This window comes from Scyliorhinus torazame, chromosome 5, assembly GCF_047496885.1.
Source record: "Scyliorhinus torazame isolate Kashiwa2021f chromosome 5, sScyTor2.1, whole genome shotgun sequence".
NCBI classification, from domain to species: Eukaryota; Metazoa; Chordata; class Chondrichthyes; order Carcharhiniformes; family Scyliorhinidae; genus Scyliorhinus; species Scyliorhinus torazame.
The window spans coordinates 131,413,183-131,427,646 of NC_092711.1; the positions used below are offsets into that span (position 1 = coordinate 131,413,183).

The 14,464-nt window shown below is 48.6% G+C and overlaps 2 protein-coding genes across 2 annotated transcripts in view; one reads left to right on the top strand and one right to left on the bottom strand.

The window, feature by feature from the left end:
- The window catches only part of LOC140417917 (uncharacterized), a 177,418-nt gene that overhangs the window by 17,102 nt on the left and 145,852 nt on the right, over nucleotides 1–14,464 (top strand). The window lies entirely within an intron of this gene.
- Nucleotides 9,042–14,353, bottom strand: LOC140419779 (uncharacterized). Its single transcript, XM_072503775.1, has 2 exons — nucleotides 14,195–14,353; nucleotides 9,042–13,024 (listed from the first exon to the last, which is right to left on the bottom strand). Exon 2 carries the CDS (start codon nucleotides 12,653–12,655, stop codon nucleotides 11,663–11,665), a length of 993 nt encoding a protein of 330 aa, XP_072359876.1. The 5' UTR covers nucleotides 12,656–13,024; nucleotides 14,195–14,353; the 3' UTR covers nucleotides 9,042–11,662.

Below are 14,464 nucleotides of genomic sequence, written 5' to 3' on the forward strand. Positions count from 1 at the left end.
CAGCGATCCCGGCTCAGTCTCTGTCCCACAGCCCCCATTGCTGTCCCAGAGATCCCGGCTCAGTCTCTGTCCCACTGCCCCCATTGCTGTCCCAGCGATCCCGGCTCAGTCTCTGTCCCACAGCCCCCATTGCTGTCCCAGCGATCCCGGCTCAGTCTCTGTCCCACTGCCCCCATTGCTGTCCCAGCGATCCCGTCTCAGTCTCTGTCCCACAGCCCCCATTGCTGTCCCCGAGATCCCGGCTCAGTCTCTGTCCCACAGCCCCCATTGCTGTCCCAGCGATCCAGGCTCAGTCTCCGTCCCACAGCCCCCATTGCTGTCCCAGAGATCCCGGCTCAGTCTCTGTCCTACAGCCCCCATTGCTGTCCCAGCGATCCAGGCTCAGTCTCCATCCCACAGCCCTCATTGCTGTCCCACAGATCCCGGCTCAGTCTCTGTCCCACAGCCCCCATTGCTGTCCCAGCGATCCCGGCTCAGTCTCTGTCCTACAGCCCCCATTGCTGTCCCAGCGATCCAGGCTCAGTCTCCATCCCACAGCCCTCATTGCTGTCCCACAGATCCCGGCTCAGTCTCTGTCCCACAGCCCCCATTGCTGTCCCAGCGATCCAGGCTCAGTCTCCGTCCCACAGCCCCCATTGCTGTCCCAGAGATCCCGGCTCAGTCTCTGTCCCACAGCCCCCATTGCTGTCCCAGCAATCCCGGCTCAGTCTCCGTCCCACAGCCCCCATTGCTGTCCCAGCGATCCCGGCTCAGTCTCTGTCCCACAGCCCCCATTGCTGTCCCAGCGATCCAGGCTCAGTCTCTGTCCCACTGCCCCCATTGCTGTCCCAGCGATCCCGGCTCAGTCTCTGCTCCACAGCCCACATTGCTGTCCCAGCGATCCCGGCTCAGTCTCTGTCCCACAGCCCCCATTGCTGTCCCAGCGATCCCGGCTCAGTCTCTGTCCCACAGCCCCCATTGCTGTCCCAGCGATCCCGGCTGAGTCTCTGTCCCACAGCCCCCATTGCTGTCCCAGCGATCCCGGCTCAGTCTCTGTCCCACAGCCCCCATTGCTGCCCTGGGTGTCGCGAAACCAATGCCTCAGCCCGCATCCCCACCGGGGGTCACAGCCCTGCAGTCAGAGCTTGTCAGGACTTTTGGTTTGTCTTTTTTGCATTCAAATCCTCGCCCTCCAGTATCCAAAGCCAATGGTGAAAAGATAAGGTTTGTACCTGCTGGAGTTTTGAAAATGAGAGGAAACTTGAATGAAATATAAGTTCCTGAGGGGTGGATGCGTAGAGGATGTTTCCTCTTGTGAGAGAATCTCGAACCAGGCATCACTGTTTACAAATAAAGGATGACCCAGAACTGAGAATTTACTTTCTATCTCATAGAGAATCATGAGTCTTTTGTAACTCTCTCCTCTTCGGCGGTGGAAGCGGAGTCCTTGAATATATTCAAAACAGAGGTCGATTGATTCTTGATAATGTTATAAATTCAATTCATTGTGCCCCTGAGTGTTAAATTTTTAAAAATAAATTTGTACCCAATTCATTTTTTTGCCAATTAAGGGGCAATTTAGCGTGGCCAATTCACCTACCCTGCACATCTTTGGGTTGTGGGAGCAAAACCCACGCAGACACGGGGAGAATGTGCAAACTCCACACGGACAGTGACCCAGAGCTGGGCTCGAACCTGGGACCTTGGCGCCATGAGGCAGCAGTGCTAACCACTGGCCCAACGTGCTGCCCCATGGGTGTTAAATTAGCCATCTGTGGAGATGGTAGCATTGGGGTACAGGATGTTCCAATGATTATTACATTGGCTTGTTATAATCCCAGCTGATGTTATGATTGGACCGAGCGAAACCATGGCTCAATAGACCGTAACTTTTATTTTTTGTTTATAGATGTGGATGAACAGCATCATGGGGCTGCCGATTAACTTTTAACAAAATAATAAAATATTTATAGGGCAGCACGGTGGCACAGTGGGTTTGCACTGCTGCCTCACGGCACCAAGGTCCCAGGTTCAATACCAGCTCTGGGTCACTGTCCGTGTGGAGTCTGCACATTCTCTCCGCGTTTGCGAGGGTTTCGCCCCCACAACCCAAAGATGTGCAGGGTAGGTGGATTGGCCACGCGAAATTGCCACTTAATTGGAAAAATTGAATTTGGAACTCTAAATTTATTTTAAAAATAATAAATAATAAAATATTTATTCAACAAGAAAAGATCAAGTATAATGTACAACTCCTTTCATCCCAGCTTTATCTTTACAGGTACACACACTATTCTAAGGATTACACTTACATTACAAAACATAGCTTATACTCTAATGTCCTCAGCAAGTACACAGTCCATGTAAACCAACAGATGAAACATGGCCAGACACACCACTCTCTGAAAACAAGCGAGAAATGCCACCCAGAGCAACGTCTCTGGATTTCTCATCAAATTCCTCCAGCTGCTTATCACACTGTGACCCAACTGGTCCCACTGGAATGCCGGCTTCCACACGAGGGTTTCCAATCACTTCTCTGAAAGTACACACTTTGAACCTCCCACACAACATTTTCTTTCAGATCACTTCACCAAGGATCCATATCCAGGATTTCAACCTCTCCTTTAAGTATTCCTCTGCCGCGGATTGCCGCAATCTCGTAGGTACCCAGCCCACAGAAAATAAGGTTTCATGAACTGTATTAAGGTGTCACCAATCTTAGGGTTACTTCAGATATCTGGCTTCTCACTAGCTAATTTCCACAGGTTTGCATCTTGCAGATCTGTTTTAACTGGGAGCCTCTCTCTCTGCTGTCTTTAATTTCAGTGAACAGTACCTAGTACAGATTCTGATTCTTTGTCCCTTTAATTTCAGTCATTCTGGGACTTCTCTTTTCATGCCCTGGTTTCAAGAACTATGTGTTCATTAGCTTCTGGGACTTGCTTTCTGCCCCTTCTCCATGCCTGTGCTGGCAGTGTCTGTGAGAGCTGTTTTCTTTTCTGATACCTGGTTCCAATTGAACCACCGGTACTTGTGCATTTCAATGTGAGCCCTTGGTTCCCAAGCAACAGCTCAGTTTTGAACTCCATAATTAGATTGGATTTGTTTACTGTCACATGTACCAAGGTACAGTGAAAAGTATTGTTCTGCATACACTCCAGACAGATCATTCCATACATGAACAAAAACATGGCATACATAAATACACAATGTAGTATTAGTGTTAGAATTACGTTTTAAAATGATAAGTATGATGATAAGAGGATGTGTATGAGAGAGTCCCTACACTCCGGCACCATCTTGCTGGGACCTATTTGCTTGTAATTTGCTTATAATTGTTTGCACATCATAATGCAAGCACAGTTTAAAGTGAAACAAAACCCCACAGGCATGCAGATACCTTTAAAAAAATAAATTTAGAGTACCCGATTCATTTTTTTCCAATTAAGGGGTAATTTAGCGTGGCCAATCCACGTAGCATGCACATTTTTGGGTTGTGGGGGCGAAGCCCACGCAAACACGGGGAGAATGTGCAAACTCCACACGGACAGTGACCCAGAGCCGGGATCAAACCTGGGACCTCGGCGCCGTGAGGCTGCAGTGCTAGCCACTAGGCCCCCGTGCTGCCCTTTCTTTCCTCCTTTGGGGTTACTTTGCTATCGATCTTTTGGGCAAAATACGCCAAAAAATGCCTCTTTGACTCTGGCTCGGAGGAGAGCCACCTGAGGTGCGCCGCTCAGCACATCACCATCTTCAACCACCCGAGCACCGCATGGAAAATAGCTCGAGAATCGCCTGGTGCTGGTGTAGCCAGTTAAAATGGCTAACTCCCGATTTAGAATGGCTAACCCCGATTTAAAATGGCGAACGGAAAAGGCTGATGGGAAAATCAGCCAACAGGACTAAAACAAGCAGCTGCAGGTAAACTGTATTCACCTCTGGGGAGGCCAGACAAGATCGATACCTGTAGCCATCAGCACAACAAAACACCAGCCATCTGAATACTAATGAGCAATCCCCGGGAACAATGTGCAACAATTTAGACACACAAAGCCAACCCAGACTCTTTGGTGCCAACAGGAGCCTACACAAAGGGAGGTGAATGATCACCCCAAGACCGCCCATCAATCAAGGAATCGCTCCAGCATTGGAGAATATCGAACCAAGTGATTGGGACAAAGTCCAATCACTTGGAACCAGGTACAGGGTGCGCCCCGAAAGGCGGGAAGCCCTTGGGGACTATAAGAATAGAGTCCAAGTTCAAATCGACCCTTCTGCCACCCTTCCGCACCCTTCTGCTAGCCTTCTGCATGCTTCAACAGCCGCTCAAATCGTAAGTCTTACTTCAACGCTCGCTACGAGATAGGCGCTCCTAGCTATCAATCTGTACCAGCTTCGAATCCCGCAGGCTCAGAACTCGAACGAAAGGCCATTCGTTTCCCTGACCTGGTGGGCCATTTCCAAGTTAAGTATTGGCCTGTTAGTTGTAGGAAGTAACTTAGACGTAGAATTTATGCATAAGTATTGATTACTATATATAATAAATGTGCGTTGATTTAACTCTTACTAAGTGATGTGTTGGATTATTGATCATTACTCGGACTTGAACCACGTGGCGGTATCAGAAGGATACCTGGTGACTCAAGAGCAAAGGTGATAGAACAGAGCAATTAAACTAAGGCTAAAGTTAGCAACAACATTGGGCCGTGGATGTGCAGGGCTCATGGCTCGCACCGGAAAACATGGCGCCAGCTGTGCTGGAATCCAAACCCCACCAGTCTCCCCAGCCCTAGTAGAAGCCCTGGCCAACCGCACGGATCCCGGAAAAGTGTGGCGGTACAGTCCGCAGCTGGCACGTGGCCCTCAGCATTGGGAACTCGGCCTATCGGTATCGGGGCCGGCCGATGATGCGCCAATGGCCTTGTGACTGCGCACGCCGCGTGTCCCGATGACGGCAGTTTGGAAGGGGCAGAGCATCGCGGACCGGCATCAATCCGTCGCCTGCCCTGATTCCGACGTCGGACTACGGAGAACCCAGCCCAAAGTTTCTGTGAGATTGGTTGACTCTCACTGGGACTGACATCTGGGTGATTTCTTGCGAAATCTATGGACTTGGTCTTGGTTGCATTTGTCATTTACTCTGTAGTGTGATGTGTTTGAGCACTGTTTCTCTGTTAATTCACATACTGGGCTGGATTCTCCATTATTGGGACTATGTCCCCCAAGCCAGTGGCAAAACAGGTGGAGTTTCACACCAGAAAACCTAGCATGAAAGGACCGCGAATTCTTAGCCCTGCAGGGGCTAGCAGGGACCCGTCGTAGATCTCGCAGCTTTTGCTGCAGATGCGGGCCCCCGCGCTTCTGGGTCGGAGGCCGCGCATGCGCATGTTGGCGGCCTCCAGCGGCCGCACTGTGCTCCATGGCGGACTCGGACCGCGGAGCTGGACCCAAAATATAAAACCCCCGATCGGTCAGCGCCCAATCCTCAACGCCCACACAAGCATTTACCGGTCGCCTATAAGGCACCCTCCGATCGGCCCGCCCCCGATCAGGGCAGCCGCGCGGACTGAGTCCACAGCCGCCACGCGAGTATCCCGACCGACTGGAGCACATTAGTTCCACGCCGTCGGGACTTCGGCCGGTCGAGGACGGAAAATGGCACTCCGCAGGCCTCTGGCAATGGCCCCAGGTAGGTCCCAGGCGGCGCGGCGTACTCCCCGAATACACCGCTTTTCGGGGCCCGCAGAATCGGAGAACCGGCGCCGGTCCCGATTCCTTGCGGGGAAAATGGATTCTCCACCCCCACGATTTTGGAGTGCGGAGAATCCAGACCTTTGTCAATGTTATTATCTTTCTGACCTTGTATATAAAAAAAAATTAAATTCAAAATCCCTGAGGTCTTACAGCTTTATTCACTTGGTAAGTGTCTTGAATCTCATCCTTTATCTATTATAAAGAAAACATCATTGGTCCCTAAATGCAAGTCACCCCACGGGTTGGCCAAGGATTGTAACAGTAAGTGATGGGGTGAAAGGTTATCGGGGTATGTGGGAATACGGGGTTGAGGTTAAAATCAGACTAGCTGTGTTCTTACTGAATGGTGGAGCAGCCTTGAGGGGCCGATTGGTCTACTCCAGCTCTAAATTCATATCTTTGTATGAATGCCCAACAACAGGTGTGCAGAGCTCATGGAGCTGATTTGTCACTGAGATTGACACAATCTGATCTGCTGCTCCTCTCCCTCCCACTGGCTCACCAGGCCAGACTGTCTCTTGTGGTTCCTCCTTGTCTGAGCCCTGAACCAGTTTTTCTCCTCATGCTCTCTCAAGGCTCACCTTATCCACAAAACTCACCTTCTGCTCCAACATCTCTATTTGTTTTATTTGTTCCTGGGGCGTGGGTGTTGCTGTCTGGAGCTGCATTTATTGCCCATCCCTATTTGCCCTTGGGGGGTGTGGAAGGGGGGGGGGTTGCAGTTAAGAGTCAACCACATTGCTGTGGATCAGGAATCACATATAGGCCAGACCGGGTAGGGGTGGCAGACTTCCTTCCCTAAAGGGAACCAGATGGGTTTTTACAACAGTTGACCAGGTTTCCTGGTCATCATTAGACTTTTAATACCAGATTTTTTTTCAATTCAAATTTCACCAACAACCGTGGTGGGATTTGAACCCGGGTCCTCGGATAATTACTCTGGGTCTTTGGATTGTTCGTCCAGTGACAATACCCGTATGCCGCCCCCTTCCCTACACCCACACCCTGCTGATCACCCGACATCTCCATGTTCACTGAGATTGTTCACATCTCTCTCTCTGAGGTACTGTCCCTCTGTCCTTCATATCTGCCGTCATCACCTCCACCTCAAAAAACAAGCCCTTGACCCCACCATCCTCACCAAACTCCTTGAACGTGTTGTCACGTTCCAAATCCCTGCCAATCTTACTGGAATCACACCAATTCTTCCTGTCATAACATTGAAACAGCTCTTCTCAAAGTTGGGACTCGTACTTTACCTTCTAATAAGAGTCGATCGTCCAGTTGATTGGAGGTGTCAAAAATACGATTTTATTGCTAATTATTCACTTAAATACACTTGAATAAAAACTGAATCAAAACTTAGAAAAAAAACATCAAACAACATATAAAAGGGTCGAAGACATGGCAAAAATCATAAAACATAAAGAAACCACTTTAACACAAACAAAGATAGATGATTCAAGAATTCAGTTACAAAGCCTCGACCATGAGGTCCTACTTTTAAGGAAATTCATAGCTCTGGTTTAACCCCTCATTTACTCTCATTGGTTTCTAATTCTCAGCTGAAACCTCCTGGTTTGTTCAAATTAATGTTTGTTACTTAGAGGATGATTTATTAATCAAACATTGGACATTACTTAAGATTGACTAGTGCCTATCAAAACTAGCTCAGCGTCTGCATGCACAGAGTTAGGAACATTACTGGATACGTTTTCCATGTTACACAGCTAAGCTGTAATTGATTAGTTGATACATTCCTAGTGCTGAATACACTGGAATACAATGGTTAATTTATTACGTGAAACACTGACTGGATTCCCGCAGTCAAGACACTTTAAATAATTTTCACCTCCCAACTACGTGCATTCAACTAGCACCAAAAATTATGACTATCATCTCGCTTTTCATCCTCGACTGGTTTGTAGCCTTTGACAAGCTCGACCACATCATTCTGCTCCAACACCTCTCCAGCTGGATGGGGCTGCTCTCTCCTGGTTCCATTCTTCTCCAACTCATCAGACTCTGAGAATCACATCTAATGTCTTCCCTTCCCACCCCCACAGTTACATCTGGTGTCCCCTCAGAAAACAGATTTGGCCTCTTATTTCTCACCAACATACAATACGTAAAACCGCCATACTCCCAGATGACCATCGGCTGCTTTCCTCTTTAAGAGGGAGTGCTGACTTGTGGTGATTTAACCTGAGGACCACCACACCTCAGGCAAGGTTGAGAAGGCGGGGTCTTCATGAATAACATCAGTCGGTACAGGAATTGAACCTGCGATGCTGGCCTTGCTCTGCATCACGAACTAGCTGTCTAGCCAAGTGAGCTAAACCATGTTATTGTCGACACCAAAGGATGACAATACTACAAAGATCAGGTAATTCCTGTCAAGCTAAAGCTCTGGGACCAGTGAGCTTGGTGTGTTTCACATTCGGCTCTGCGGCTGCAATCGATTTATAAACCTGCCCCCCCCCCCCCCCCCCCCGCGGACACTGACATTCCACAATTCCCGGGCAGTGGTTAGCACTACTGCCTCACTGTGCCAGGGACTCGGGTTCAATTTTGGCATTGGGTGACTGTGTGGAGTTTATACATCCTCCCTGTGTCTGCGTGGGTTTCCCCGGGTGCTCGGGTTTCCTCCCACAGTCCAAAGATGTGTAGGTTAGGTGGATTGGCCATGATAACCTGTCCCTTAGTGTCCAAAGGTTAGATGGGCTACGGGGATAGGGTAGGGAATTAGGCCTAGGTAGGGTGCTCTTTCGGAAAGTTGGTACAGATTCAATGGGCTGAATGGCTTCCTTCTGCACTGTAGGGATTCTATGAGTGATTGACGGCAGTACCGGTCAAATAGGAAGGCTAGAGAGTGGGACTGGAGGACCGAGCAGGATCTCAGAAGAGGGGCTTTGATGGACAGTCGGGTTTCCCCAGAATCTTGTAAAATTCTGCCCTTTGACAGAATCAGATGTATTAGTGAGATCTATGAATGATGAGGAGGTAAATCCTGTTTCTGACGATTCTCTTCTAGAATTTCTAAAATAGTGAACTGCAGCATGAAAATAAACAATAGTAAAATCCCATTGATGGGATGTAAATATTCAAAGGTTTCTGATTTTAAAAACGGGTTAAAGGGATATGGGGAAGAGGTAGGGAGGTGGATTTGAGACCAGGGAGAGATCAGCCATGATCTGACTGAATGGCAGAGGGGTTTGAGGGGCTGAATTGCCTCCTTCTGTTCCTAATTTCTATACCCAGTAATTAAACTCTTGACTCTAAATCAACAGAACTATGCCACAAGATTGCATTTTCCAACAAAAAAGTACAAACTTTATTGTATTTAAAAGAATTACACAAAACAGCAGTATTAACTTAACACTACAGATTATAACTATATATGTTATGCACTCAGTTTTAGTCCTTGCTTCCCCCAAGAATTATCCTTATCAGACAAATGAATCTTAAAGTTATGTAAGCCTTCAGGAGCTACCAATAAGTTTGCCATAGTCATCTAGAATTTACTTTCATTCTCCTCAGTTCCAGCGGCATGGTGACACAGTGGTTAGCACCGCTGCCTCACAGCACCAGGGACCTGAGTTTGATTCCGACCTTGGATGACGGTCTGTGTGGAGTTTGTACCTTCTCCCTGTTTCTGCGTGGGTTTCCTACAGGTGCTCCGGTTTCCTCCCACAGACCAAAAGTGTGAAGGTTAGGTGGATTAGCCATGATTAATGGGGGGATTACATGGATAGGGCAGGGGTAGAGTGCTCTTTCAGAGGGTCAGTGCAGACCAGATGGGCCGAATGACCTAATTCGGCACTATAGGGTCTCTATAACCCCCGAACAGGCGCCGGAATGTGGCAACTAGGGGCTTTTCACAGTAACTTCATTTGAAGCCTACTTGTGACAATAAGCGATTTTCATTTATTGATTCTATTCACTGGACAAGATGTTTTATTTAATATCTCTTGACTGTGGATGCCTCAATCCTTTGTTCTGGTTGTGTTCTCAATGCTTCCCAGCTAATTCTGTTGATTCATTTATTTGCCACAAGGCTCTTTGAGGACCAAAGAACAATACAGCGCAGGAACAGGCCCTTTGGCCCTCCAAAGCTGCCTAAACTAAAACCATCTGCACTTACGGAGTCCGTATCCATCCATTCCCACCCTATTCATATATTTGTTCAGATGTCCCTTAAATGCTGCTATCGCACCTAGACGGGGTATAGAGGATACAAGCGGTTGGTCTAGATATGACACGTGATTAGCGTAGGCTTGGAGGGCCGAAGAGCCTGTTCCCGGGCTGTATTGTTCTTGTACTGCTCCCACCACCTCCCCAGGCAGCACGTTCCATATATTTACTACCCTCCGTTTAAAACACCTGTCTCGTATATCTGTTCTAACCTTTCCCCGTGCACTTTAAACTGTGTCCCCTAGTACTTGACTCTCCTACCCTAGGAAAGAGCATCTGACTATCCACTCTGTCCATGCCATTCATAATCTTGTAGACGCCTATCAGGTCACCTCTTAACCTCCGTCGTTCCAGTGAGAACAGACAGAGTTTATCAAACCCCTCCTCATAGCTAATGCCCTCCATACCAGGCAACATCCCAGTAAACTGTTTCTGTACCCTCTCCAAAGCATCCACATGCTCCTGGTAGTGCGGCGACCAGAATTGTACACAATATTCCAAATGAGGCTTAAGGTCCTGTACAGCTGCAAAATGACTTGCCAACCTTTATATTCAATGCCCCGACCGATGAAGGCCAGCATGCCGTGTGCCTTCTTGCCCACCTGATCCATATGTGTTGCCACTTTCAGTGATTGGTGGACATGCACGCCCAGATCTCTCTGCCTCTCAGTACTCACAAGAGTTCTACCATTTAGATTCTTCCACCAGCTGCAATCTAGGAAATCTTTCAGCTAAATTTCCCTCATGAATTCAAAACTGACATGAAGATTTGCTCGTACCTGCATTCCAAGCTGTGAATTATGAAGTTAGCATTTCCTCTGCTTGCAGTGCAGGTCTAATAATCTGTCAGTTACTTGGCTACCTCCTCTTGCCGAGCTGCAAACTGCACACAGCGGTAGCCTTGTGGATAGCACAATTGCTTCACAGCTCCAGGGTCCCAGGTTCGATTCCGGCTTGGGTCACTGTCTGTGCGGAGTCTGCACATCCTCCCCGTGTGTGCGTGGGTTTCCTCCGGGTGCTCCGGTTTCCTCCCACAGTCCAAAGATGTGCAGGTTAGGTGGATTGGCCATGATAAATTGCCCTTAGTGTCCAAAATTGCCCTTAGTGTTGGGTGGGGTTACTGGGTTATGGGGATAGGGTGGCGGTGTTGACCTTGGGTAGGGTGCTCTTTCCAAGAGCCGGTGCAGACTCGATGGGCTGAATGGCCTCCTTCTGCACTGTAAATTCTATGTATCTATGTAAGCTACAACCACTAAAACCATCAGTTAACACCCAGTTAAATTGAAACCAAAGACTCTCCCTAAACTCCACCATCTCCAAGATAGCCTGAAACCAATGGCCTGTTCCAGGTAGAAATGCACATTAACTAATTTACTTCCAAAGCTATCCTTAATTCTGGGAAACCCTGCCAATAACTTATCCTTTCACTGTAATAACTGCAGAGGAAATGACTTCAGTCCTTTAGCTGAGTAACCCCAGTTTACCTGTCTTACAAGCTTTTAAATTCTGAAGTCAACTTAGCCCAATCATTCAAATGAAACAAACACCAAGCATCTTTGAATTACATTTACATCAGTACATGTTTCAAATTAGGTTTTCTTGCATTTTCAATTCATAATTTTAATTTCCTGAAATATAAGCTATAATCAACATATGAACAATGAACTAGATATTCACAACACTTTCACTGGCTGGAGTTAAATATCAGCAGAAACAAACCAAGTAGTTTCAATCAATCCTGGGTGTGATTACCAGCAGCAATAACAACAGAATCTAACCGCTGCAGACACTTATGCACCCGCTGATGGGCCAGTAGGTTAGATGACTGAGTGAATCCCTTCCCACATCCAGAACAGGTGAACGGTCTCTCTCCAGTGTGAGTGCGTTGGTGTGTCAGCAGTGTGAAAGACTTTGTGAATCTCTTCCCACACACAGAGCAGGTGAATGGTCTCTCTCCAGTGTGAACTCGCTGGTGTACATTGAGGTCAGAAGTCTGCCTGAAGCCCTTTCCACAAAAAGTGCAGCTGAATGGTTTCTCCTCTGTGTGAATTCGCTGGTGCTTCTGGAAGCTGGATGACCCAGTGAATCCCTTCCCGCACACAGAGCAGGTGAATGGCCTCTCCCCAGAGTGAACTCGCTGGTGTTCAATGAGGCTGGATGAACGCGTGAATCTCTTTCCACAGGAAGTGCAGCTGAATGGCTTCTCCTCAATGTGAGCTTGCTGGTGTGACCTAAGGCCGGATGACCAAGCAAATCCTTTCCCACACACAGAGCAGGTGAATGGCCTCTCTCCAGTGTGGACTCGCTGGTGCTCAATGAGGCTGGACGACTGCCTGAATCCCTTTCCACAGGAAGTGCAGCTGAATGGTTTGTCTTCAGAGTGGGTTTGCTGGTGTGCAGTCAGATGGGATGACTGCCTGAACCGCTTTCCACAGGAAATGCAGCTGAACGGCCTCTCCTCAGTGTGAATTTTCTGGTGTGACATGAGGCAGGTTGACTGAGTAAATCCCTTCCCACACACAGAGCAGGTGAATGGCTTCTCCCCAGTGTGACTGCGTCGGTGGATTTCCAACAGGGATGGGTAATAGAATCCTTTGCCACAGTCCTCACATTTCCAAGGTTTTTCCACAGTGCTGGCCCGAATGTGACTGCGCTGATGTATTTCCAGCTGGGATGGATAACTGAATCCTTTACCACAGTCCCCACATTTCCATGGTTTCTCCATGGTGCTGGTGTCCTTGTGTCTCGCCAACTTAGATCAGTTAAACCCTCATCTCCACACAAAACACATGTACAGTTTTTCCCCGCTGTGAATGGTGCAGTTTTTCCAGGATGTGTGACCAATTAAAGCTTTTTCCAGTCAGTGTACTGGAACACTTGCACTTCAATGTGTGTAGCAGTGCTTTTATAATGGAATAAAATCATACAAAGGTTGCAGTCACACTGAAGTTAGAAATCCTTCCTCGGAAACGGAACAGGCAAACCTTTTTCCTACTCCATTCAAAAGCTGATGATAATCAGGCGCTGATAAATCGAGCAACTCTGCCAGATCTTGACCTGATTTTGGGTCGAGCAAACATTCTCTTCTTAGACCCTGTGAAAGGAATTGACAAAAGTTATCACTGAAAGTGCAGGATAGACATTCAGATTGGACAATTCTAGTTTCTATGGAAATGTCTTCCTCTCGGGATGGCACGTTGGCGCACTGCTGACTCATGGCGCCGAGGACCCGGGTTTGCTCCCGGCTCTGGGTCACTTTCTGTATGGAGTTTGCACATTCTCCCCATGTTTGCGTGGATCTCACCTCCACGACCCAAAGATGTGCATGGTAGGTGGATTAGCTACGCTAAATTTCCTCTTAATTGGAAAAATCCCCTGCAGCTGTCAAGGCTCGTCCCACACATTCACCACCCACATCTCTTTTTTTCCCCTAAAATTTAAAGTACCCAATTCATTTTTTTAAATTAAGGGGCAATTTGGTGTGGCCAATCCACCTAGCCTGCACGTCTTTGGGTTGTGGGGGTAAAACCCACGCAAACACGGGGAGAATGTGCAAACTCCACACGGACAGTGACCCAGGGCCAGGATCGAACCTGGGACCTCGGATGTGAGGCAGCAGTGCTAGCCCACTGCGCCACCATGCTGCCCTCATCCACATCTCTTTGATGAAATCCATCCGCATATGTGAGGAAATCCAACACGGCAGCACGGTAGCATTGTGGACAGCACAATTGCTTCACAGCTCCAGGGTCCCAGGTTCGATTCCAGCTTGGGTCACTGTCTGTGCGGAGTCTGCACATTCTCCCCGTGTGTGTGCGTGGGTTTCCTCCGGGTGCTCCGGTTTCCTCCCACAGTCCAAAGATGTGCAGGTTAGGTGGATTGGCCGTGATAAATTGCCCTTAAGTGTCCAAAAATTGCCCTTAGTGTTGGGTGGGGTTACTGGGTTATGGGGATAGGGTGGAGGTGTTGACCTTGGGTAGGGTGCTCTTTCCAAGAGCCGGTGTAGACTCGGTGGGCCGAATGGCCTCCTTCGGCACTAAATTCTATGATATCTGTGAGGCAATCCAACCCCACTGCACAATCTCTCCCACGTATTTCCTCCACTCCCAGTTTTTCCCCCACTCCCAGTTTTCCCCCACCCTGGACTCTGGCTTGATTCAACCCTCTGGCACCCGTGTGCAGAGTGACAATGTGATCACTGAGGCAATCATTTGTTTTCTCTCCTGGTCACTGGGACCTTTAAGCCCCGCCCACTCTCTCTCACCAACATGGCCGCGTCAGCGCTCTTCTCTCCGCTGGAAGAAGATGGCGGCCGTTAACCTGGGCCTGTTGCCGGGAAAAGGTCCCGGAGCTGCAAATGTGGGAGTTTCAAATGTTTTTCGGTGTTTGCGGCCTATACCGATTGTTACTGAACCGCCTCCGCCCACCCGCCGGTTCCCTTCCTCCGGCTCCTCTTCCCGGTTGTCGGAGCGACAAACAAACCAGCACCGGCGCCGCGCATGCCCGAAGCGCACTGCTGAACTGCGCATGTGTA